Source organism: Alternaria postmessia, assembly GCF_024291825.1.
Source record: "Alternaria postmessia strain BMP 2775 chromosome Unknown scaffold_81, whole genome shotgun sequence".
In the NCBI taxonomy this organism is placed as follows: domain Eukaryota; kingdom Fungi; phylum Ascomycota; class Dothideomycetes; order Pleosporales; family Pleosporaceae; genus Alternaria; species Alternaria postmessia.
The window spans coordinates 48,479-74,542 of NW_026260154.1; the positions used below are offsets into that span (position 1 = coordinate 48,479).

General features: G+C 52.6%; 7 protein-coding genes and 1 non-coding gene across 8 annotated transcripts; 4 read left to right on the forward strand and 4 right to left on the reverse strand.

Annotated features, from left to right (window-relative positions):
• Nucleotides 1–2,019: 2,019 nt before the first annotated feature.
• On the forward strand, nt 2,020–3,834 carry MDM34 (ERMES complex subunit; the record flags this gene model as incomplete). Its single annotated transcript, XM_051735282.1, has 1 exon — nt 2,020–3,834. The coding sequence occupies one exon, from the start codon at nt 2,020–2,022 to the stop codon at nt 3,832–3,834; it is 1,815 nt and encodes a 604-aa protein (XP_051584958.1).
• Nucleotides 3,835–4,326: 492 nt separating this feature from the next.
• Nucleotides 4,327–4,867, reverse strand: J4E82_009054 (uncharacterized protein; the record flags this gene model as incomplete). The annotated part of the gene is made up of 2 exons (XM_051735283.1): nt 4,327–4,752; nt 4,811–4,867. The coding sequence occupies 2 exons, from the start codon at nt 4,865–4,867 to the stop codon at nt 4,327–4,329; spliced, it is 483 nt and encodes a 160-aa protein (XP_051584959.1).
• A 1,150-nt stretch (nt 4,868–6,017) lies between these two features.
• On the reverse strand, nt 6,018–6,116 carry J4E82_009055. The gene has a single exon. It is a non-coding gene; the product is annotated as a tRNA-Val (tRNA).
• A 487-nt stretch (nt 6,117–6,603) lies between these two features.
• On the forward strand, nt 6,604–9,065 carry J4E82_009056 (uncharacterized protein; the record flags this gene model as incomplete). The annotated part of the gene is made up of 2 exons (XM_051735284.1): nt 6,604–6,737; nt 6,920–9,065. The coding sequence occupies 2 exons, from the start codon at nt 6,604–6,606 to the stop codon at nt 9,063–9,065; spliced, it is 2,280 nt and encodes a 759-aa protein (XP_051584960.1).
• A 482-nt stretch (nt 9,066–9,547) lies between these two features.
• On the reverse strand, nt 9,548–10,108 carry J4E82_009057 (uncharacterized protein; the record flags this gene model as incomplete). The annotated part of the gene is made up of 3 exons (XM_051735285.1): nt 9,548–9,600; nt 9,698–9,927; nt 10,059–10,108. The coding sequence occupies 3 exons, from the start codon at nt 10,106–10,108 to the stop codon at nt 9,548–9,550; spliced, it is 333 nt and encodes a 110-aa protein (XP_051584961.1).
• A 315-nt stretch (nt 10,109–10,423) lies between these two features.
• Nucleotides 10,424–10,987, forward strand: J4E82_009058 (uncharacterized protein; the record flags this gene model as incomplete). The annotated part of the gene is made up of 1 exon (XM_051735286.1): nt 10,424–10,987. One exon carries the CDS (start codon nt 10,424–10,426, stop codon nt 10,985–10,987), a length of 564 nt encoding a protein of 187 aa, XP_051584962.1.
• Nucleotides 10,988–11,763: 776 nt separating this feature from the next.
• On the forward strand, nt 11,764–14,304 carry J4E82_009059 (uncharacterized protein; the record flags this gene model as incomplete). Its single annotated transcript, XM_051735287.1, has 4 exons — nt 11,764–12,378; nt 12,429–13,020; nt 13,071–14,159; nt 14,234–14,304. 4 exons carry the CDS (start codon nt 11,764–11,766, stop codon nt 14,302–14,304), a joined length of 2,367 nt encoding a protein of 788 aa, XP_051584963.1.
• Nucleotides 14,305–16,855: 2,551 nt separating this feature from the next.
• Nucleotides 16,856–19,027, reverse strand: J4E82_009060 (uncharacterized protein; the record flags this gene model as incomplete). Its single annotated transcript, XM_051735288.1, has 3 exons — nt 16,856–17,010; nt 17,062–17,736; nt 17,971–19,027. 3 exons carry the CDS (start codon nt 19,025–19,027, stop codon nt 16,856–16,858), a joined length of 1,887 nt encoding a protein of 628 aa, XP_051584964.1.
• Between the last annotated feature and the right edge of the window lie 7,037 nt (nt 19,028–26,064).

A 26,064-nucleotide genomic window follows, 5' to 3' on the forward strand; every position in this document is an offset into this window, starting at 1 on the left:
TGAGTCAGAACCTCTGGAGAAGTCTTCTCTTCGACTGTACTGGTTACTACTTGTATAGTGGTAGTAAAAGTAGTTGCAGGGTCCATCGATATAACTATTGGCGTATCACCACCAGTCTTTGTGGACGTGGACATCGCCCCGAAGAGAGCTCGCTAGAACGAGATATGGTGCCTGTGTGAACGATGGTGAATGCGATGAAATAGTGATAGCATTGCATAGGACTAAGGAGATAGAGTAGTGACAGAACATTGTCGTGCTTGCTCCGAAAACCAAATGCAATTCATCTGCGTGTTACGATAGTGTGGCAGACGAGTGTGTTGGCATAAGTTTGTTAGGATCGCGTGATGGTGGACCGTTTGCTTCTTGGAATCTGCATTGCGCATTACGAATGTAAATGTGATACTGTCGCGCGAGAGATGAACATTGACGTCTGTAAATCGTAGCTAGACCTCTTGTAGTAGCTTGCAACAATTTCATATGTATTTTTTTACCCAATCAAACTCGGGGCTCAAAGGTGTTTTTAGTAAGGGCGCTGTCTCGGTGTCTGGAGAACCGACAATCACCGAACTCGCTCGCAACCACCATCAACATCCGAAGACTTTATCATTGGTTTTTCTTCCAAGCTATTTTTCTATCCGTACCCCGCAATCATAACAAATTTACACTATGTCGGCCTCAAATGATGTCGCAAGTTTGGCAACCCCACCATCATGCATCGCAGACTTTTGTCTGATTCCGCTCGGCACTCCCACAGCATCTGTATCCAAAGAGGTGGCGGAAGTGCAGCGGGTTCTCAAGAGGAGCGGATTAACTTATTCCATGCATTCTGCGGGAACGACGGTTGGTATGACTCTTCACACCCCCTTCTACGTCGTGTATGCTTTCGCGTCCGAGCCAACTCCCTTCTCGGCCGGTATGCGGGCGTGGTGGCTTGGAGGGGTATATGGAATATTCTTGAATGCATATACTAATTGGGACTAGAGGGCTCATGGGACGACGTTATGCGGGTCATTGGACAATGCCATGCTATGCTGCACCAGAATGGGATTGTGAGGATCCAGAGTGATATCAGGGTGGGGAGCAGGACGGACAAAAAGCAGGGATTCAAGGATAAAGTTGAGGCAGTGGAGAAGCTGCTCAAGGAGGACCAAGATGCAGCGTTGTAATGGGCCGAGTATCATGTCGCGCGTGACAGGGAGGAGTGAGGTGTCTCAGTTGCCATGTCATCCACGTGTACCACCCTTTACGATAGCGACAACGGATGCGCATGAAAACAAATTTCACGACCACAGATGATGTACGCGCGCCAACGGCAGATCTGCCAGCCAAAGCTCGGATGATGATTCAAACAAGCAGCCTCTGCTATTATTGGCTACATTCGGCTCGACGTTGCGGGAATGCTGGGGTAGCTGGGCTATAGCGATAATGGGGAAATTAGTCGACGACAGCTAAACGACAGCGAATAGAAGCATATTATGTTGACATGTGGCTAGGCGTAGGGCTTCTTGAAACTGTCGATCGAGAATGTAGACGTCGCAGCGAATCAACGGCCATGGGAAGCTAGTCTGTAACGCATACTTGCATACAACGGCTCCAGGCTCTTCACCGCCAGTCGTCGTGTCCAGGTAGGCTAAGCCGATCCGAGGGTGGGTGGTGGAAAGCGCACGGCCGAAGTGCGGTTGTGTAAAAAGTTGGCGGCAGGCGAGAAGCATCATCCTTGACGTCGGTACCTTTCACCCGGAAAATCCCCTCGAGTGCCGCATGTGCCTCTCCCACTCTCACTCCACCACGAGTGCAGCCATACAATACCGCGCCCACACCGCCCGAAATATTCACTGCCCACCTGTTTCCCCACCCATTCCCTCGCAAATACGCCCCAACCCCTCTGCAATCGTGCCTCGTGTGATCGCATGGCGAATGCACGCGACAGCAGCATCATCTGCCAATCCCCACCACCACCCGCGCGGTAACGACGTCGACGCTCCACGCACCGCTCACTGAGCGCACCAACCCATCACCATGGCCTTCAACTTCAACTGGTCGCCGCTCATTGCCGACACGTCGAGGGCGCGCGACATGCTCACCACCGCCCTGAACAAATCCCCCAAGCCGCCCATCATCGTCGACGACATCATCGTCACCGAGCTGAATCTCGGCACCACCCCGCCAGAGCTCGAGATACTAGAGATTGGTGACTTGGCCGAGGACAGGTTCAGGGGCATCTTCAAGATGTCGTATGCCGGCGACGCGTTCCTGACGCTGAAAACAAAAGTTCAGGCAAACCCGCTGAAGACGTATCTCTCCAACAAGCCAGACTTTGCTTCACCACAGCCACTGGCAGCATCGTCCGGCTTGACTATACCATTGCAAATCACTCTGTCCAACATCCGCCTCTCCGGCTTTGTCATCCTGGTCTTTTCCAAACAAAAGGGCTTGACGCTGGTCTTCAGGAACGACCCTTTGGAGTCGCTCAAGGTCTCCTCGACATTTGATTCCATCCCATTCGTGCGTGACTACCTGCAGAAGGAGATTGAAGGGCAATTGCGTGTCTTGTTCATGGAAGACTTGCCGGCTATCATTCATAGGCTATCACTACGCATGCTGTCGCCCGAGTACCAAGAGATCGAGACAGAAGAGCGGCTGGAAGGCGCTAACGATACAACTGCAGCCATCGACCCTCTCGCATCGCCACCACAAGATGCTGTCGATGCCTTCGGGAACCCATTAGACGAAGCCCAAATTTCCGCCTTGTCGCTCGACTCTGGCGAAATCCACGCCTCCTTCTCCCAGAAGAACATCCTCCGCCTAGCCGCCCTGTCCGAATCGCAACGAACGCTGTCCCTCTTCACACCCGGCATACGCGATGCCGTCTTCAGAGCATGGGCAGGTCACCCAGACAGACCCGAGTCTGGTGCTGCTACGCCAGCACTCACACAAGGTAGCCTATCGAGGATACAGTCGACCTTTGGCAGCCTCAAGTCTGGCGCGTCGTCGGTTGCGTCCGGCTCAACAGGCAATGATACACACAGCTCACGGCCTACCATGGCATCGGCATACTCGACTCCTTCGGGGCTCAGTCTAGGCTCAAGTCGCTCTCGCACTGGTGGCATGCGGAAACGAAAGAAGCGTGTTGTTGATCTGCGCAAGAAGGAGGACGTTGATTCTGGCGTGTCAACTGGAGCCAATACACCATTACCAAGTGCGTACGCATCTGAGACGTCAAGCGTCATCCCCGAAGAGAGGGAAGCAGAGGAAGAGTTGGCTACCCCACCGAGGAGCCCCGCCCAACCTGGCATGCGCTTCGAGAGCCGGCGTGGCAGTCTGGACATTGGTACACCGAAGCGGATACCTGAAGAGCCGCCTGCTTTCGGCCCTCTTCTTGCCCCTGCACCAGATCTTTCAGATGCACCCAAGCCACCCAAGCCCACCAAATCGAAGCAAACCACCCCACCAGCCGCTCACCTCGAAGACCCATTCATATCCCACTCATCTTCCAGACGCCCCCCGATTTCGCGTAATAAGTTACGGCAAGCACAGCAGTCCACCTCGCCACTCCTACGCTCCCTGTCGTTTGACAAGGTCTCCTCGCTCTCAGCTCTATGCTCGCCACCGCGCACTTCTTCACCACCCAACGCTGACGTCATGGCCAGCTCCGGTGGCATCCTTGAACAAGCCTGGATGACAAAGATGGCGCAGGAGATTGCAAGAAAGGTTCAAGAGGAAAAGGACCGGTCGTCTCGCCGGCCTTCGCACGCCAGGACGAAGACTGCGCCCACAGGAGGCTTCTGGCAGAACGATGACGAGATTGAGGCACCGCCTGCTTACGTCGCGTAAGCTTGATGAAATTATGAGCGATGAAGTTTCCATGACGAAGCACCGTTTAGTTCTTGCATGTTGTTTGTCCATCATTTGTTGTTTCTTTTGTTTCTGCTTAGCATTGGCGTATCAGGATAGGGAAAAGCTCGTTGCATCGGATCAACTTGAGTAAGATTGCTTGCATATATTCGGGTTTGCATCAAGGAAGGGGCGCACGCGATGCTATCGCTGCATTACATAACAGACCACTAATCTCCTTGCTACCGCGATGACGGTCATGTCGTCGCGAAGAGTACATATTGAAATACCACTACTCACACTACAATACCGCCATGCTGCGTGATGCTAATCACTATCCATTGAACATTGTGGCTATCGTGATATTGCCTCTGCCTCCAGCACAGTATTCCATATCACGACCACCGCATCCTGTATCAAATAATTAAGATATCTTTAGGCTCAACGAGGTGGGTGGATTTATGATTTATCTATGCACTTGAGTACAGGATATCAAGGCCCTGGCACAGGGATAGCGCCAATTTGAACCATTAACCCAAAAATATCCGGCTGTCCCCTCTCCTCCACGATCTTACCGTTTTCAAAACAGTAGATGTTGAGAGCAGTCATACATATCTCCTTTCCAGATGCGGGGACACCCATGAAAGGACCCTGGTGCGTGCCCCGGGTTTCAAAACGTGCAACTATCTTATCACCTTCGCATACAGTTTCTTGTAGTGTCCAGTTAATATCTGGGAACGCGCCACGCATCATCCCGAGAATTCTGAGATAGCCATCTAAACCTTTGAGGGATTCAGGACTGAATGGTACATGGAAGATAGCCGAGTCTGATATGACTTCTTTGCCGATGTCTGTGTTGCCTGAGTTGATGAACTCGATGAAGCGATGTAATCGCGGTAGAGGATCGGAAGCCATGGTCTACAGTCGGTTGTATCAGAGAAGGCTCGATACCTTTTGAAAGTTCACTCAATCGTACCTTTTGTTGAAGTAGCTGGTTGGTTTGTGTTTCCGTTGGTAGAACGATGTTGATCATACAGATATAGGGGAAATAGACAACGAAATGTGACTGAGATAGATCTTATGAGACTATAAGGCTATGGTACTGTATACATCTACTAAGCAGTGATAGTAGACGAATCAGTCCATCCAACAGCGATGTAAATGACAACTCGTACGTGAGTGATTAGCAATTGCTTGCAGACTTATTACTCACCCGGCTACTTACTTTGATCGCCTACCAATTCATTACCACCGGGTGTTTTCGAGTATTCCACAAGGTTATCCCTATAGTGTCACCTACTGCCGCACCAAGCCGAGTAGAGCCGTATTCTGCTGAGTGCAACATCCGGTGATGACGAGATCTTCCAAAGCCGTTTCACGTCGTTCTAAGATCATCTTGTTCTATTGCAATGGCGATAGTATGTCACATAGGTTGAGATTTGTACACAGTGTTGTTGTGAGGTCATACCAGGTGCGTGCACCCGCTGAGCATGAGCGCAGCTTGGCAGGCACTCCCTAGCCATAGCTTTGGTTCAAAGCTCTACGTGGCTAGATGACGTTGAGCCGCATATAATCGGTCTGGCGCAAGACGTGCATCCGTGTTGCGATCCAACTGACTGAAAGGTACCAGGGTGGAGACGTTACATGAATCGTTGGTGGACCGCTGTCGTAGGGCTTAGCCCGACTTACAGCATGGTCAGTGATGCAAAAAGCTTGGTTCCACAAGAATCGATGTAGCCTGAGTGGTGAGAGTATCGCCTATGGGCACATCAAGTGCTGGCTAGCAGAGTAGTCCAAAGTTCACAGCCATGATTTGCTGACTTGAGTAAAACCGTCGGTCGACCTATGATAACCCTTTTTGTGTCGAAAGTCTCATACGCCACATAAAGGTTGCACATGTAGCGAATATTGCCCTCGATAGCCTTGTGTCAGCAAATCTTGTAGTTCCTGACTTTCAGAAGCTACCTAGGTATCATTCCTGCTCATGTCTCCCCGGAGCACACTTGGTGGTGATGTTCCCGCAACCGGCCGAACATGGCAAAAAAAAGACTACACCGCCTCGCAACTAGCATCATGAACGTTCAGGTTCTGATTCGATAAGTGTTCCCTCGATCTGGTTAGTGTCCGCAGCACAGCAAAGATCAAAAAAAAAGGAGGGATGCGCTCTTGCGAACGCCGATGAATGACTCATCGGAGGTTTGAACTCCGGACCTTCAGTGTGCTAAGGAGTGCTGTGAAGCGCTCTGTTAGACTGACGTGATAACCAACTACACCAACGAGCCCTGTTTGATGAATGATGGGACGAAACCGTACAATATATACTCGATGTGAAAAGTTTCACACGACAGCATGATTCGAAAATCTGCAAATGCTCACGCGACATCAATGGTGTCAATGTTGACGGTCGGGTCAAAAATTGAAGGATTTTACGGTCGAGGTGGGGAAATACATGTCACTGAGCAGATGTGGTTGGGTCAGGGGCTGGCACCGCACAATCCCATCCATAGCTTTACCCGACCGACGAGATCCCCAAAATGACATCAAATACCATGACGATCACATCCGCCCACGCCTTTGAGGATCGTCTGGGCCATGATACATTCCTGCTGTGACTCTGCTTGGAACAACCTTGAAAAGTGCGCTCGTGTCTTCGGCCCGACGTAAGCAATACCCGATGCCAACGTTACCGCCCCCGCGTTTTCTCAAGTGCCCACAATTCCCGACCGACAGCTTCAAACACCGACACCACCCATTGCTTCGAGATGAGGCATGGAAACAAATGCCCCACAACAGCCTGCCGGCGCAAAGCAGGCCGCCAACCAGGATGAAGATGAAGCTTCAAAGATCAAAAGGACACAAATCGCGTGTTTGAATTGCAGGAAGCGGAAGAGTCGGTGTTTGCTGTAAGTGATTGACGGCGTCTTGTTTGTCTGCGCGCGTCGGCAATTTGGAGCTCGCTTGGGGACTGAAGTTTGCGCGTGAGCATTTTCGAACGCGACATGCAGCGGATCACAATGCGACATGCGACGCATGAACATGTCTAAATCCTTGTGTCTTGTAAATGTCTTCTAACGTGGCTTTGTAGAGACTCGGACAACTCCATACCGTGCCTTCGATGCAAGCGCGACAACCTCGAATGCGTGCTTGGTGGCAGCAATCGCGGTGGACGGCGCGAGCGAAAAAAGAAACGCGTCGATGAATCACAATCGCAGTCAGAAGCGCAAACGCAGCAGCCACTACCTGCGCTTACTGCGACTGCGCCCGAGGGAAGCTTCCATACGCTGGGCAATCTCGGAACGACATGGTCGCAAGACCCAGGCGTACAACCGTTTGGCGAAGAGCTACAAGCATCGCGTTCCGACTCTTCTAACACAGATGAGCTTCCGTTCTCAAATCTGCAGAACCCGTCAGATGCGCTGGGCATACTGGCTAGAGTTGCTGGAGAGTCGAGCTCGAATGAAGAAAATAATGGGAGTGGAATCACCAGCAGCATAGGACATGTGCGAGGCTCCTCTCTCAGCATGCCCGCGCCACTGTCCTTCTCGTACCCGTTGCTAGACCGGGGGATTCTCACAGTTCACTCTCTATGCCAGCTGCTCGTTCGCTTTCAACAGCAATACCATCCATATTACCCGCTTGCACCGGCGCACGCATTCGAAACATCCAACCTCTCACACATGGTGAACAATGAGAAACACCTCCTCACGGCTATCCTGCTCATCGCTTCCAAAGACCTCGTAGATGAACCACACATCTACGAAGCTTGCTCAGAACATATGAAGAGCCTTGTCTCAATGCTGGCAGCAGGAGGCGATGCGGGTATCGAAGCTGTAGAGGCCCTACTTCTGCTAGCTGAGTGGGCGCCGTATACACAGCGTGGCTCTGGCAAGGTCGGTAAAGGAGAGGAAGATAAGGAGAGCTGGATGCATGTTGGTCTCGCCCTGAGGATTGCCTACTTTCTTGCTCTAGACCGGTACTCGTTCCGCTTTGTGGACCAGGGCAAGGATCCAGATCATCACCGCAAACGCCTCATTTGGACAGCGGCGTATGTGTCAGATCGCCATATCAGCATCAGAATCGGGAAAGCTTTCTGGTCTCGTGGACCTGGACCTTTGACAACATTACGCAGAGAGGACTATCCGTCGCTAATACCCAAAAGCCCCAACGAAGAAGACCATGCTTCCATCTTTCAAGCGAACCTCGAACTCACACAACTATTCAGCAATGTACACGATACTTTGTACTCGAATCCCAGTTCGAGCTTTCGATCGCAGATGAGTGGTAGCTACATCAAGTTTATTGATGATTTCCGCTCTGCAATATACGGCTGGAAGAGTGTATGGGGTACACTGACGTGCTCTCCGCCGCTCAAAGCATGTCTTCTTATGTCGTACGACTACCTGCGTTTATACACCAACGCCTTCGCCTTTCAGGCCACCGTCCTCCGAGCATTGCCCTCTTCATCTACATCAACCGACCCCGTAGCCGGCGCTCCAGCCAACAACACAACAGGTCGTGTGCAAGTTCCCCAACGCGTCTTTGTAAACAACGTAGGCGCAGTAGGCGATGCGCGTTTCATCTACGAAGGCCTTGACGCCGCAAAAGCCATTCTCACTACCGTGAACAACTTTGTCGATCCCGAGCGTTCGCTACGTTTCATGCCATTGAGGTACTATCTCTACCTCGTATACGCAGGTGTCTTCCTCTATCGCGCCCGCTGTACAGGCGTCATCAGCGCCGATGAAGATCGCGCCATCCGCGCCATGATCAATGAAACAGTCGCACGCCTCGAACGTAGCGCTGTCGGGGTCGGAGCTGGTATCCAGCATCCAGGCTCCCGGTACTCTCAGCTCCTCAAACTGCTCTGGGCAAAAGTGCCAAAGAAAGACAAGGCTAGTCGCTCTTCGTTCCGCCACCCTGGCACGCATATCGCTAGTAATCCTGTTGATCAGAATGGCTTTCCACAGCATCCGATCGTTGGCGCTAGCCCACAGGCAAGTAGCAATGGCACGGGTGAGAGTCCGGCGCTTACGGAGCAAATGGGAGATTTCGGATGGACTGATCTAGGGGCTGTTAATGAATTTGCAGTACACGGTGGTGGGGGTAATGCGCCTACAGATGATGCAGCATTGTGGAACGGCTTCTTGCCTCTTGATATGGGATGGAATGCTCAGGGTCTTGGGTTCGAGGGTATGGGCTTTGACTCCAATGAACTCGGAATGTTGTTTTAGGCTGATAAGTATTGTTATCTGGGGATAAAAAGACATGTACTATAATACAGCACGACGCTTAGTAATTGAGAGTGTACTGGTCTCAGTTTAGCAGGTTGATAGTCTCTGTGAACCTTCGCGGTAGCGTGCATGGGCGATACATGTGCAAATTGATGTACAAGTCGTTGACGTCGTTTAAGTCACGGGATCCTGTCACATAGAGCATCAGTTGCTTGCCCGCTAATTGTCAAACATGAACGTCACGGCTAACTCCCACCGCAGCTTCCTACCAAGTAGAGGACAGCCACGGTAATTGTTTTAATGAGCAGCCTTCTGTCGGCGAATTTCAATGCAAGTATCTGTTTGCACTCAATGCGCATGCAATTCTCAGTGCATATTTGGGGAATATTCGTTGCTTTCTTTCCATGGCGCCGTATCTGATGCAAATTGTATGATAATACATGGTATACACACGCGCGACCGTCGCTCACCGTAGGGTCCGTCTAAAAACCCGGAGGATTGAGTCGTTGGCTGACCCTTGTCCACTTTGGCACCTCTGCGAAATGTCAGCCACCATACCGAAGCCAGATTTTCGTACACTCTTTCCGCTATAAAAAAGGCGGATTCTCGTGCGCTGACAGTATGCGACTTACTGTGGATTCCCTTCCGATACCTCTTCACTTTGCGGTCGAAGACGGTGTATTTATCCTTGGGCAGCATCTCCTGCTCAGTCGGCATCTCCATCTTCCAGCGCTCCACCTTCTTCATGCTCTGCCCCATGCGTCGTAGTGCGGTATCGAGTGTGCCGACCACGGAGTCGACGTGTCGTAAACGCTCGCGATGTCTGTACTTCTGGTGTCTAGAGAGGCGCCATGGTATCTTCCTGTAGTCTTGTCAGCATTCATGTCCAGATAGCGAGCTGGCGACAGTAAAGAATGCATAGGCATTGAAAACGTGAGGGCGAAAACGAGCAACTGCGCGAGTGAGTATCAAGGGAGATGCAGGGAGTCGCACCATAACAGGCCTCCCGATAGCGGGTTTGTGAGGCGGAAAGGACCAAACATGGTGATGTGTTGTGGTTGGCGGTGCTGGACGGCCGCAATTGAAGTCGCGATATTCTTCCAAAGACACTCCCGCGGACTTTCTTGGCGGATATGCCGATTAGCGTGGGGAAGCTCACCAACACCCCACACGTTGCATAGCTAAACCCTAAACACAAACTCGCGACCATACAAACTACGACTTCCCGTGACTTCTTCTTGGACGTTCGTACGAGCCAAGAAGACTATCGCCGATTGAGTCACCCATCGTCGGCTCTTCTCACACCACGCATGCCCGGCGCTCCCTACGCACACCAACCTCCACCCTAACACCACACCATGTCGTACACATTCTCCATCCTATCGCCCCTCGATGTCCCTCTTTTTACGCACGACTTCGGCACCTCACGCAGCGGCGGCACTGGCGTTGCGAACTACACACCTGCTGAGCGCGCTCTCGTCCCATTTATCCTACACTCGTCACTAGACATCGTCGAAGAAGTGCAATGGGGTCCTTCTACCTCCAGCGGCTCAGCACCCATGTACCTCAAACACATCGACAAATATCAGAACTGCTTTGTATCGTGTTGGATTACCGGCGGCAACACGCGCTTCCTTCTGCTTACACGACCACGGGATGAAAGTCTAGGACTGACCAGCGGAGGTGCTGGAGGCGCGAGAGGGAGTCTTGCAGGCGGAAGGGCTGCACTGGGAGGAGGCGCTGGTCTGTACAATCCTAGTAGTCCAGCCACGGAAGAGGCCGTCAAGAACTTCATGGTCGACGTATATGAGGCGTGGGTCAAGACTATCATGAACCCGTTCTTTGCCGTCGGCAATGGGGAGGTCATCAAGAGTCCGGTATTCAGGCAGAGGGTTGCGACAGCGGCGAAGAAGTATCTATGAAGGAATAGGAGGCAACGCCAAATTACCAAATCAAGTTTGGAGACGACCATTGGGCTCAGCTTTCACTTCGAGACAAAGCGGATGACGCGAACGCAAGCTCGAACTGCCGCGACCCCGATAGCTTTCAACAGAGGTAACGCGAGCCGTCTTCCCGAGCCTGATGCTCAACTGTCTCAGATCAGAAATGATTCGCAACGAAGCATTTCTGATCTGAGACAATGACATACAAGGCACAATAGATTGACCCAGCTGGAGGTCTACGTACCAGGCATGCGAGCACACAAATAATGCCTACCTGCAGAGCTACGTAGACACGTCTGGATCGTTTTCGTGGAGAATCAGATGATTCATGTCACAGAACTGGACGTCGGGGTATACACACACAATGGATTCAGCACTTCACGATCAAGTTTATATCGCGAAAGAGCTCTCTTTCTACATCGCGCCCTCGGTTGCGGGTAGCTGCTTGAGGAAGGGAGGTTGCTTGTCGTTTGTGTCTCAGTCTGTTTATTTTTCCTCAATACACTATACCTGAATGAACAGAGAACCTGTCTGACCTTTACCTACGCATTTTCCAATCTATGCTCACTAGAGATTCTGCCTTTACCTGCTTTTCATTTCAAAAGCGCAAACACTTTACTCACCTTCACCCCGTCTTCACCCCACTCGAAGTATCACCACTCTAGTTAGATACCATCTTCTGGGTGTGACAAAATCTCTTCCCTCACCTTTACCGAGCATCCCTACCTCAGTTACGACGTGCTAAAGCTCTCAGCATGCCACCGATACAGACCAACGTCGAGCCATCAGAGGAACTGTGGTTCGCCTTTCGACAAAAACACAATGCCGAACTATATGATTTCCAACAAAAATCTAAGCAAGCGTACGAGACAGTCCTACAGAATATAAACAAGGCAAAAGCGGAGCTTCTTGCCAAACACAAGAAGGAGGAAGAAGAATTTTGGACTAAGGCGCGGGCGGCAAGTAAAGACAAGAGCAAGAGTGCGAACAAGTCTGCAGCGTCTAAGACGGGGACTCAAGGTCGAAACAATCGTCAGCAAGCTGCATCACCAACTCGAAAGGCTACTCCTGAACCCAAACGGACGCAAGCGGTGACCTCGAAAGCGCCTCAGACTTCTACACCTACGCCAGCATACAACACAAAGACTCAAGCACGTCAAAGCAAGAAGAGAAGTGCTGCGGTCACAATTATTGATCTTTGTTCCGATGAAGATGAACCGGTAAAGGAACAGACGAAGCTGGCCCCACCACCAATTGCGAAAGACCCGGTATTGGAATCCCAAAAGAGCGATATTATCGAGGGAGCTGTAAAGCGAGAGCATGCTATTCCGTCTGCGAGTCTCGAGTTGTTTGGCAAAAGCGCAAAACAGGTAACTTAGCAAATAGCGAAGACATTTAGAAATAATGCTAATCTGTCAAGGGCACGCCAGAGCTACCGCAATTCAAGCGTGAACAAAACCTCTCCGCTTCCCAGCCCCCAAATCTAGTTAAACCCTCGCCCATTGCTTCACATGATGCTTCGATCGCTGCTCTTTCGACACAGCACAGCTCAATACCTAAAGGGGGTGGCTTTGGTCGTTGGGTTTCAGCGAATGGGTTACACATGCCAGCTACTCAGACGCAAAAGTCTCTTCAAGGCAGTGCCTGGACACTCGGAGCTCCAGTCTCGAGAACTTTGGATAGCACTTCTGCATGTACGTTTTCAGCCGTTTCTACATGGGCTACTCCCACGATTTCTGCTTCAGAGGGCGTACAATTGTCGAGCGGCTTGGCTCCATCAAGACCTCCTCTACCTCGTCAGTCTGGCAGTTTGCGATCGCAGCAAAGCGTGGACTACAGACAAGGCCAGCCACTGATGCCTCAAGAGTCGGCATTCCACAGGCTTCCGCTGGATGACGCTGACACTTTGAAGGGCTCAGTTGCACCTTCACAAGATGAGCACGAGGGCAAGCCTATTTCCCAGCCACTGGAGCCAAGTGCTGAAGACAAATTGATGCATGAACCTCCCCGAAGTAAGTTGTACTTTGCTCCACATCTCATTCTGTAGCTGATAATCGCATAGCTCCACCAAGGCCACAACAGTACATCTCCAATATGCCTCTACCACCTGGACGGTCCTCTCACACTCCCGACGCACTACCTCGAAGTTTCATGGCTCCTAAGAACACAAGCTTCAGAAGACCTGACTTTTCAGCCAGCGTCACGAAGGACAGCATGCCGGCTGCTAGAAATGTGCGTGCTGGCTCACAAGCTTCAGCTTCAACGTATCGTGCCTCCAGCATAACACAGAGTCAATGTGACTTGTCAGCTACACCTCGAACTTCTGTCTCATCTTTGCGCTCGGGTAGACGAAAGCGAAAGGTAATCGACGTAAGTAGCGATGAAAGTGACTATACCCCGCCATCTGAAGACGATGAGCCTAGGTCTCCCATTATTGTAGAAGAGTTGTGCAAGAGCGTGAAGGGCAATGCGGAGAAATTTGGGCCAGTGACAAAGAAGACCAAGTTTCCTCCACCGCCGCCGCCGGCCATGGCCTCAAAAAGCGTGTTCAGCAAAGGCAAGAACGGGTACGGCTTCCAGCCCACGTCAAGACCGAAACCTGAGGTCGGCAACCAAGCAGCACTCTCGTTGCCAAATCAACCACAGCACGCATCTATCACGAAGTCTCAGCTGTCTCCACCAACCGCACCGACACCTGCGTCAAAGACGCCCACGAAGCCCATAGCCACCACACGAGCAGTGCCAGTCTCACGCTCCCCTCGCAAGGCCAAACTTGACGCCTCAGCGAAGATATCCCAACTCAGCGAAATCGAATTGAGAATTCGTAACGACATCGCCGTTGACGAAGCAAATGGTTACGAAGCGCCTGAAACTGGCGTAGTTGAGCAACTTAGAGGCAGCATGAGGAGCATGTCCATCACACCCGCTCCTAACAACACAGAAGACCAGGGCATCACTGCAGAGAATGTGGGGATGCTGGCCGACCTTTCAGATACTGAGAGCACTATAGCGGTACAAAGCACAAAGCACGGCGCGGGATGGAACTCTTGGACTCACTCTCGCATCAACGGCGATAGGAACCTCGCCAAGTTGCGCCCTAATCGTCCGTTAGTACAAGATGAAGACGACGATGACGATGACCCGGATATCAGTAAGTACAGCATCATCGATGGGTTAATTGTGCATGAGGCAGACTTGGAAAGATTGAGACTGACGCAAGAGCAGGACAGGCAGAATCTTATGAAATCAAGAAAGATGGGCGGTGGCAATCGCGCACGTGTAGTGAGCGCGACTGAGATACCATAGCACAGTCCTGTACAGTGGAGTGAGTGAATGACAATGGGGGGACACATGGGAGGAATTTAGGTTAGCGTTGAATTTATTCTAGCTTCGCAAGGACTTTATGCACAGGACGAGAGACTTGAACATTGCATTCTTTGCTTACATCTACGGAGTCGACGTACGATCTGTGCCTATTTGGAATCTTACTGTTGGTCTAAGAATCGAAAATCCTTATCTCCTTACAAGAAGCCGATCATAAGCTGTAACGCGCGTAAACATCGGAGTCGGGGTAACATACTAGTTCGGTAGCCATTCATGCATCTCTTCTCCACTCCCTCGGCCTTTAAGCACTTGACGGCTACGACTAGGCGCCGAACTTGAAAGCATATCCTGTCGCGTGCCCTTTGTGACGTCGTGTTCGCATCCTGCAAACTCCCCGCAGCTCTCGGTTTTAGTTTTACTAATATTGCCTGCTTCCCACATGTCTAGTACGCAAGGTTTGGGAAATGGGGCGGCAATCTTCATCTCTCGTCAGGTCGAGAACGTTCCTCTTCTGGTAGACGAAGCTCGCGCCCCGCAATAACCTAATAAGACCAACTAGCTCTTAGCTCACGAACCAACCACACCAGCCTCGTCAACGGCTTGACGCGCATAAAGAACAAAATGGTTAGTCACGTATAAGTGCAAAGACAAGCTAAAACTAGAAACAAGAATAGTGATCTCAACGGTGCGGTGCTAAGTGCCAACGGTCTGTGATGTTCTCGCCGGACGTTAACAAACAGGTGTGTTAGCGTGATCTTGTGGCTTTAGTACTGTGACTGGCTGACTTTGATTGTCCGAAGGAGCTAGTAGTAGTATTAGGTTTGGTTCGATTAATTAGCTAGAGATCTTGGGAGTTCGGTTCTTCTCTTGGTTTGGTGCGGTGTGGTGTGGTGGTGTCGGGGCCGCGGAATCGTTCGATGCATGGGAATGCTACCTTGGTATGCAACAACGGTGGAAGTTGCCGAAGGAAAAAGTCTTATACGTAGAGAAGACGGAATTTAAGACGGAGGATAACATGTTTCACACGACGCCAAAAAGCCTTGGGAGTCAGCGCGAAGGGATGGGATACATGTCATCTTCATGCCCACGAGGTCTGTATTAGTTTTGTCAAAGCAACTAGGCTAATCCCGCATGCTGTCATCTTACCCTCCAAGCTCCATCGCTGCAACTTCGGGGAATATTTTTCAGCTCTAGGGGGGGGCATCTGTCAGACTAGCACCGATTTACGAGTTCGGTTTGGCTTTCCGCGCGTACCTCGTCTCGCGTGCCACAACAGTTTGTGGACCCCAACCAGTTGACGCCAACGCCAACGTCCGCTACCACCAAACCAATCCGCAAACAGCCTATACTACCACACCCAACACCGTCGCGTTGCACAACATTGCGCTGCGTCCCTGATCTTGACACTCGGGCCCTGCACCCTCCTTACCCACACCCTTACCCACTCGAAAAGCAATAAACCCATGTTCTTACAACGGCAGTAGTCAGGCACCAGGCACATAACGCGTCGACATGCGTGGTATTCAGCCACGCGAGACCAGGCTCTCCCGGCTTGTCACTGTCCGCCTGCCGCATTTGCGAACGTCTGGGGGAGGGATACCCCCTTGACAAGTGAACCACATCGAACGACACATTCATAATTTTTTATCTCGGGCAATATCACGTTAACCATTGCATGGAAGGGCTTGCGTGCCGTGCCGCTGTAACTTGATCGTGAGTGGCTGACGGACCGTTCGTGTGGGTTCTCTTTTGCGTTCGGTGCTTTGGAAGGATCACAGGCGAACTGCTTGGGTGTCTGGATTTGGGATGGATGCTCCGGAAATCTTGATACACGACGCCCGTTGCACGATGGGTAATTAAATTTCAAGTTTTACCGGGCTATGGAACACAATCCCACCAAAATCACTTAATCACAGGCTGCATATGTTTGTTTTTGAAGTGTCTATTATACGTCCAGGGTAGCAACAGCTAGCCCATCTACCAAATACTAACAAAGCAAGCGCAATATAAACATATTCCGAAGACACAATCATAACCAACAAGACTCCTTCCTCATGCCATAAACGGCGTCCTGAGTCATGCTTTTCAAATGCTTCCATGTCTCTTTTTCCCACAAGCGCCTGAATCCGTTCATACAAAAGCTTACCGATCAACAGGCTATAAACAGAGAGGAAAAGACAGACCGAAAACCGACCGAGCATGTCGCAAGAGATCATAACTTGCAGACGGGTATCAAAGGCACTACTCGAGTGCTCTAGACGGCGGTGCGTGGTCGAGATGTATCGAAAAGAGAGAAACAGTCATCGGCAGATGGACGACGACAGCCTGAAACCCAATACAGCCATGATGAAACATGGGTGTAAGCAACAGCCGGGCCTGTTGCGAAGGATTTGGTACTGTGTCGAAAAAGGGTTGTTGACCCCGGTCGTTCGTAGGGGCTCCCTGCAAGTGCCGAGAAAGTGGGTCAACGGGGCGGCTGCCTGCAACCAGGGCATCCGTTTGGAGCATGTGGCCTGAGACTTCTTAAGGAGAGCCATCGCGCCTCGCCTTCTTGCTCTTCTCGATTCTTTCGTTCCACCGTCTCTTTCCAACACGGGTCTCGAAATGTGGCGCTACTTGGGTCACATCTTGGCCTTGACCCATCATGCTGCTTCGCATCTTATTGCGGTAGGCATCAACTGTTGAAGGTTAGTCGGTTGCTCTTGATTGTGCCAAAGGCATTCACTTACGAGACTTTTGCAGAAACAATGTCCTGCCTGCGAAGACACGGCTCTGGCTCCAACTCATGCGGTAACCAAGATCGTTGAGCGTAATTTCCTTCGACCGCTTCGCCCTCGTGAGACGCGGCTTCGGTACACGAGTCTCGCCATCGAGAGTTGGGACAGGAACAACAGTAGAACCAGCGAGAGGAAAGCTGGGATCGCTTTCCACGTCGGGTTCATCAGCGAAGACCTTGCTGCCACGAGGGCTGGCAGGTGGAGAAGTCATTTGCATAGCAAAGTAGCTGCGAGGGAAGACTGAGTTTGACTTGCGATAAGAGTCGGGCATCTCCTCCATCTTGACGGTGTCGAGAGTAACTCGCACACGAACCCTAGTTCCTCGTTGCGCGTCGTCTACAAGAATGAACTTGCGGCGCTTCGAGTCAGGTAAGTCGCCGAACATGGCTAGCTTTCGCTCTTCTTCGTCTTGCTCTTGCTGCTTTGAGACCGGTACGCCTGCTGCGTGTGATGGAGGCGGAGGGTGGCCCAATCCGTCGTGGATCGGCGGCATGCCACTGGATCCTGCCACGGAGTCGCTCGATGGGAAATTCGGGTAAAAGTTCTGAGCGGGACGCCCGTCGGTAGGTGACTGTTGCCCGTTTGGCGCTTGGTGATGATGAGTGTGCGATTCACCGTAGTCATTGGCTGTACACAAAGAAAGTTAGCTTGCACGTCCGAACATGACTCGACTTGCCATCCTGCGCTGAACCAAATGTGTAACTATAGAGTGTGGGTATATCTGCAAACATGCATGGGCAGTGGTATCGAAGGGGGTATTACATCAAGGAGTGTGTAATGTACATGTAGAAAGAACGACAAGAGGTATCATTTAACAGGCCAACAATCGCGCTTTATCACATCACATCTGGTGAAACATACCGCTAACATCATCCGGTCCTCCGTGGGGCCCTCCAGGTCCGTCATGGTGATGATGCATCTGGGGACCGCCCATGCCCATGTTCGGTTGTCGGGGTGGTGCTGCTAATCCGGCAGAGTTTGGAACACCGGGAGCACCTGGTCCACCTGGTCCAGCCATGTGGTTACCATGTGAAGCCGATTGGGCTTTCCTCGTGGTCATCTTGGCCATTCTTCGTACACGTCGGCTCCTCAATCGAGGATCTTGGTTGCTGTTCCTCCAGCTGTCGACGGCTCGCTGGATGAGCCCACGCTTACCGCGCAAGCATGGGTTCAGTTGCGCTAGTGCCCAACCCACGGTGTTGCACTCAGTCTCGTAGTGAAGGCGGTTGCCCTTGTACTGGTCTTTGGCGCAGCAAGCGCGCGGGTATACACAGTTCTCAGTCTTGAAGTCTTGCGGGAGCTCGTCAACGTTGATAGACTCTACGTCGCAACGAATGGTGTACTCCATCTTGACTCTGTCGCGGGAATACTCAAACGCGATCCATTGTACACCGTTCTGGTCTTGTCGCACAACAAGCGGAGTAGTGGCAGGAATGGGACCAGGCGCAGCATTAGGGTTAACATTGGGTCCTCCGGGAGGGCCAGCGTGCATGTTGGGAGTACCGACGGGAGGACCTTGAGGCGGGGCCTGTGGCGGGCCAAGCCCTGATGGCGGCCGCTGCAACGGGGTCTGCGACATTCGCGACTTTGGACTTCCAGTCATTCCAGGAGTCTGAGGATGCTGCTGTTGATGTTGCTGTTGCTGGTGATGCATCTGCTGGTTCTGCTGGTGGGACATGAGCAGTGTTTGCGACGCCATTGGTTGCTGAGGCGCACTTGAAGGGTGCTGCTGGTAAGGCGACTGTTGAGGTACTGGGGCCGAAGCATATGGCGTGTAGTACATTGACTGAGGCATCTGGCTAGGCGGTTGTCCATAGATTGGGCGGCCGTGCTGGTCGTGCTGTGGAGACTGAACAGATGCTGGTGAGTTTGACTGCGGGGTGTGGTACGAGATGGGTGGATATCCACCGCGATTCATCGTTGCGGCTGCCATGAGCTCTGGGGTTTCTGGGAAAGTTAGATTTCCATTTTCCGCTTGACGGGATATACGACTGGGGCATCCAAGTCGAGACGTCATTAATGCGCACAGCGCATGGACAGACGCGTCGTGATTTGTGTACGAAAAAAACAAAACTTACCTGAGGACGAGTAGTTACTCGGTGCACTGTTAGTGCTGTAGGGACTCTGGTGGTGCTGAGAGTAATAAGGAACCTCTTGTTGCTGTTGAGGCGGCGGGGGACCTTGGATTTGCTGGATGTAGGGAGACTGGTGCTGAGGAGGTCCTTGAGGGTTTGGGTGTTGGGGCGATGGGTAGTGGCCCTGTGCCGGACTCTGTGAAGGTACCGACTGGTGGGGAGAGTCGGGATGGTGCTGGTGTTGATGTTGTTGATGGACTACACCAGGCCTAGGATGGTGGACTGGAAGATGATTTGGCGGTGGCAAGCCCTGCGCCGAGTGGGGATGATGCTAAGAAGAGCAGCCAGTCAGTAAGGCTGATTGGGCAAAGAAAGAAAGATAAAAAAGCAAGCCTCGAGATGGTGCAGCTGTGGTGGTGATCGGGGCAGGGAGGGCAGGTAAGGTGTAGTAGTGGGGGTGCGGGTCGCTGTGGTTGGCTGGGCGGCTAGGGTGTAGCGACGATGTGCTGCAACAGATCGTAGGCGAGGGGCAGGGTCTGGAAAAAGACAGGAAGGTAGGGTATAGTTTATAGGATGGGAAGGGCAGACTAAAGAAAGCAGGGCGGCATTTGGCAACGTTGACAACACAGAGCGGACCAGCGGTGGGAGCGGAAGGCTGCTGGGATGGCAGGGATTCCGCTGCTGGTAGCTTGCGTGACAAGAGGCTTGGGACGGGCTTCAGAGGAGGCAAGGAAAGCTTTGGCAAGTGCGACAGGGGAGGGGGGTTTGGGTAGCAGGGCTGCTTGGCGGGAAGGGCATACCATGTAGGCAGTAACGTGCCGGAGCTGGGGTAACTTGTTGTGTGTGGTCGCGACGTGCAGTGGCTGCTGCAGCATGCAAAAAGCGCGAGGATGAAGCTACGAGCGGCGGTGACGGTTTTAGGGAAAGGGACTTGCGACGCGCAGCTCGAAACTCCAACGGTCGAGGGTGCGGTAGGGCCGAACGAAGGCAGAAGGGAGGGTAGCGAGCGTGTGTGGGATGATGCACGTTGTGGTCGGGCGTGAGGTAGGGGGTGCAAGGAAGCAGAGTCAACTCACCATCTTCTGCGACGCTACAGGCGCCGGGTCTTCCTTATACTTGCGGGCCCTATCTGGGATTTTTGGCTGCGACATTGTTATTATTGCGCGGTGGTAGACGTCGAAGGATCCGGGCAGCGAGGGTCCGGGCGCAGCGGTGGACGAGGGTTGGGGAGCGATGCAGTAGCGTGGCCTGCGCAATTTCACGCGCAGAGCAGGTGGCGCTAGCGACTTGTAGGGAATGGCAGCGAGGAAAGACTGCAAAGGCGGTGGGAGGGCCGAGGGTGGAGTCGGTCGTTAAATCAACCTGGAACAGCCACCTCCCTGCTCTGCTGCACGCTCGGACGGAGCAGCTGTTTCGAGCGCCCAAGCCGCGGATGTGAAGGGGCCGGGATCAGGGATCGCCGGCGGAATCACCCTGGTCGATGTCGTCGTGCTGGTGGGTGCTGCTGCGAGGATGAAGCTGTTGTTTGATCGAGGCGCCGTGTCGTCTCGATGCCCGCAGTCGCGTCCGGTGGAGCACGTGACGCCGAATTTTCTGGCTGGCCGGGTCGAGTCTTTCCAGTTGTCACGACGGTGGGGGCGGCGGTGAGTCGACGATTCACAGTCGCTTTACCGGCAGGCAAGAGCGCCCGCCTAGTGTCTGCTGTCTGCTCTCACTATTCTTGCTCGACGACGCAGCGTCATCGCGCCTGCTCTCCAAGTGCCATCTCGCCCCTGCCTCGCTCGGCTAAATCCTCGAGATGGGCAGTCGCGACCCCGCGGTACCTCCCACCCACCCATGGCATCCTAGCCCAGCCTGCTATAGCTGCGCGCTCGATGCCACCTGCTGTTCCTGCTCTCTTCATTTCGCCCTGATCACAATGTGCTCCGCCCGCTTCTGCTCTGACGCGTCCCTCGAGTCCAATTCACCGCCGCTAGTCGACCGTTTTAGCAGTTGCACCACCCAGCCCAGCGCCCCACCGTCTCGCGCGCCATTGGATAGTGGCGCCGGTCAGAGGACGCCCAAAACGGCTCACCAGCATGTCTTCTTTGTGTCCCAACGTCGCCCGCTGTGACTGGCCGATGCACGCCCGCATGCACCAATCGCCATCGAGCGCTGATCGGCACCGCCATGCCTGAACCTGCTCACGGCCATGCTTCTCGGGAGACGGGTCATGGGCTGCCTGCTCAAATCGCCGCTGATCGGCCCTGGGACGTCGGGTTCGCAACCTCTATGCGGAGCCATGCCACCGAACAAAACTGCTGATGCTCCCTCAGGGGCGCATCGTGGCAGGGCCATCTTCATGCGCGGTGGACCGCGCCAGTCAGCCCTGGGAAAGAATTGCCTGCCTGGCTATTCCAAGTTAAATTGCCCTCATGCTGAGCGCGAGCAACACGCGTCGATAAACTCCGCTACAACATCCGGGCGAATAACCGCTTAGGCGATCGCGATAGCAATACATGTCTGCAGATGCGCCCGAGCCGGCCAGAAGAGCACGTCTCGGTGCATTTACTCCATCGCGTCCGGCGTCAATACAATGCTGTAATGCCGTTCCCTTCTTGGACGTCTCAAGCCTGCTTCTGTGCGCGTCTGCTCGAGTATCACATGCCTACTGAAACGCGAGACGCGACCATCATAAATCCTCTTGCCCTTGAAATCTGGCTGACAGGCTTCGAGAAGATCGTGACGGAAACATCGCGCAGTTCCATGTTGTGAGCAATCCGCTCCCTGTCATGATCGTGGCATGGGACCTGGGCTTGTAAAAGTTCCGAGCGAGGCGTTCGCATTGCGGAGAAACCCTGGGAGCACGCTTGCTGGCCTTGCTCACGACAAGGGAGATAGGTCAGGTACCGAGCGACCATCAACTCTATTCTGACGCCGCCCGCTACATCTCGATACACCACAACACATAGTGTTTGCATCTGTGACGCGCGCTGCGCGCTGCAAGCACGCGCAAATTCTCACTTATATCGTCAGCACGCGCATCTATTACATATTCGGCAGTCCAGATTGTTGACTGCCAACTTTGTGCAAGCCGAACTCTTCCTGAACATGCCCAGGCGGCGCCCCTTCACGCATTGACGGTTGGCCACGCTTGTACTAGTTACACGAGATATGGGTAGACATGTCGATCTTGTCAGCAAAAGAAAAAACCATGCTGTGTTACATCGGGTTGGTCTTGTAACTCCACACGCAATGATTAGCTGTGTGTCTCCACGAACGTTGTGCAAATACGGCTGACGGCGACGTGCATATCGATCAAGGTCAGCTGGGGTGGCTCGTTAAGATTCTCGCGCTTCGCTTGTCGCCAGGTCCTACAACAGACTCCATCTCCGTCCATGCAGTCGCTTCCATGATAACCGTTAAAGGTTAAACATACTCGATATCGCGAGATTGTCATGGTTGTCGCCTTCGCGTGCGGTTATTTGGCTGACAGGTGATCGTCGTAGCCAACCATATTCCGCACACCGTTGTCCACTCGCGGGAAGCAGGGATACATGCCTGGGCAACAACGGTCGACGATCACAAGGGACAAGGTGCGCGACGCTACCGTACATGGATCCGACTCGTCCCGTAAGTCTTTCGCCCACTGCAGAATGGAAGCTGCAGCACACCACCACCACTGAGACTACCGCATGTCCCCGATTCGTCACCTTACGCCTAAGATTAAGGCTGCATACATCTTCCACGATATGCGAAGATAGGCCGCAGGCTTCAAGTCCATCTACCGAAGCTTCACTGCTTATCGACTGACCGGGCAGCGATCGGCAGGTGAGCCCCATCACAACGAGCATTTTTACATTACAAGTTTTCTCCGCTCGCGGCAGCTGTCGTGTGAAATAGGTTAGACAGTCATTAAAGGCCTAGGCCTCCATTTCTTATTGCAGCTCTATCGGCAGATATCAATCACGCCCAAAAGTGCGACCCGATCACTGTCTATCAGATTGTACGATAAGATCTTGATGCTGGGGATGCAAGCTCCAGTTGTCCACCCGGTTGGCAGATCCCCAGGCCCCCTCGACCTTGCTTCCCGCCCTCGAGGGTCGCTGTGCCTCTTGGGTGTGGTTCCGACATTTGTTTTCCGGGGTATCACTTCAGTGGGCACGAGGGATGCATTGTACCGAACACGAACGAGTACGCGCCCAAGATGCCGCAGTGCCACATGTTTCGCAAATTGTGATCGAAGGACTAGACCTTCTCGTCCTCTGCTTTGAAATCGCTATTATTCCAGCCGAGCACTCAGTTGCGAACGTAACTGCATAAGCGGCATTTCTGACAGGCGACAGCTTTCTCGTGATTGGTTCGAGGAGCACTCTCCTTCTGCCGGCTTTTATCATGAGACGGAGTGACCCGTGCCACCCCCGTCGATATCATCGAGCTGCGACAAGGTCCGGCCGGTCTCCCGTACTTTCCCTGTTCTCACCAGGCTTGACGGATGCACTGATTCGAGCGGACACTTGTGGAAAGGATTCGACATGGGCTGATGGGTGCAGCAGCACGTTAGCCGCTGTTTTCCATGATGTCAGTCAGCGCTAGCTCCCGATGTACTGCACCAAGCTGCTTGACGAATTGGCCCGTCTCGGCTTGTCAGCCGTCTAGACCCAGCCCCTTCAATACACAGAGACGCGCCACACCAGCGTACCGTACCCCTCCAAGCACTGGCATGTCGACACATTGTGTAGTTCGAATGCCCACCTGTAATTTTTGAGTCGTAATCCACACAGATCTCCGATAACATGACACGTTCTTTCTAAGACGCGTGACCCTTGCCTACATGGCCTATCTACATATGCGACCCACGATCGCGTTTTCCTAATATAAACTTGGCAATGTGTCAGGAGATCGCCTTCTCGGTGGAATTCTCCATAGCCGGCTGCTGATATCCTGATGCAGATGCGTACTGCTGGCTCTATCTCGGCTCAAATGCGCTCGACCACAAGTTCAACTTCTCCTAGATCGTACTGGTTCACTACCACTGGACACCGACACACTTCACCAAACACGAGTTGTTAGTCGACATGCTGGTCGAGAAATTGCCTCCCAAAGCACCAGTACATGCATCCATATCTAGTCCTAGATAGAGCGGTGCATGAATGCCGTTGCGCTGGAGATTGGGACCAAGCAAAATCGGCCCGTCTGTCAGATGCAGTGGTCTGCCTTACGCTGCAGAAAAAATAACTTTTGAGGCTTGCTTGACTAGAGCTGAGTACGTGCTCCTACCAAAGTGGTACTTGTGATTGGCTCCGGCATGTGTTTCACAATCTTAGCGTCCTTCTAGCGTCCTTCTAGAAGGCTGCATCACCAATGTGCTCGCCCAATGCTCCATGCTTTTTCCAAAACACGAGTCAAGGACTTCGACACAACAGCCTTGCGATCGTGTGTACGTTTGCTCTGTTCATGCGCACTGTCTCCCGTATTGTCATCTCAAGCTGCACTGCAGGGCCTTCGTCATCTCATTTCGGCATTACCGCGTGCTGATGGGGGTACCAACGGATCACGATCTGCGATGTTCCCAAGAGAGCTCGTCTTACACATGTAAAGTGAACAAAGCGCCAGAACCAACCTCCTTTTGCATTTCCTTCACGTCAATCGTATGCTCATCTCCTTGTCGCGCATTCCATTTCCAGACCACTGGATGCAACCACAAACGAAAACCGGAACTACATCCCCATGCGCCACGTGTAGCGTGCAACCGCAAATTGACCCCGAAGATGAGGTTTCACGACCTCGAGCCTAGTACAGCGGCCCCGAAACTTACACAGGAATCTCACACTCAAAAATAGCTTTGGGACCACAACGCAAGAATGATACTCATGTACTCTCGGAATATGCAGAGACATACGTGCCGGTGCAATGCGCATAGTCGTGAGTATATGCGACGCAGTTTTTGCTTCGAATATACCGAGGTTTCATGAAACGTTGACATGTTCGAGAAGATGCTCAAACTGGTGTTTCACAGTCGCGTCCCGCATTGACAGCCGGACGCCTTCAAACTCAAACGATCGGGACTAACATCTTGCCAACGGCCTTGTATTTCATCTAGGATCTGGGAGGCTGGGCTCCCTCGACTTGTTTCAACCTTATCGTACGACTTGGCAATCATGGTCCGGCTGTCGCGCTGGGAGTATCTGGCCAGTCAAAGATGTCATGGCCAATTTCATACAAGCAGCAAGAATATTCTTGGATGTTGTTGGTGGGAGCGCATCAGGCTTGAGATCAGGATTTTTCCATTCATATTACGCAGCACACGCGTGCCGCCGGGAACATTTCCAATGACAACCACACCCAAGACACACTCTTTGACATGCGCAACGGAGAAATGCCCGGCTTGGAGCACTCGCATCGCGCTGCATGAACGTTTCGAGGTGCTCGGTCCGCTTACTGCATTCTCACTGATAAGTCAAGAGAACAGTCATCAGTGACCGCCTCACTTTGGTGAGAACACCGTTGCCGTTCTCAAGCATCTTAGCAGCTTGACAACCTTTGTTGGCTCATACCATCTCCTCATCGTTCCCCACCGTTGGAACAGCCAAAGCCCAAAATACACTGCAGTCTCCATAAGATCTCAACACTCTTACCCTATCGGCCCACCTTCTGACGCGTCACACTGCGGCTTACTGTATACATGATTGCTACCCAAGATCAGCATCGACCTGCCGTTGCTCTAACCGTCCGCCTTGATCCGAAAGAGACCCAGGCTCGTCACGACTGCCCGAAAAACAAGTGAAGCTTGAAGCGAAACGCAAGTGTGCGGGGAACATAGATGAGCTGGCAGTCATCTCGTTGGCTGTGTCCTAGTAGGATGTTCCTGGTCGACGGGGGGAACAAGGCACAGCCAACA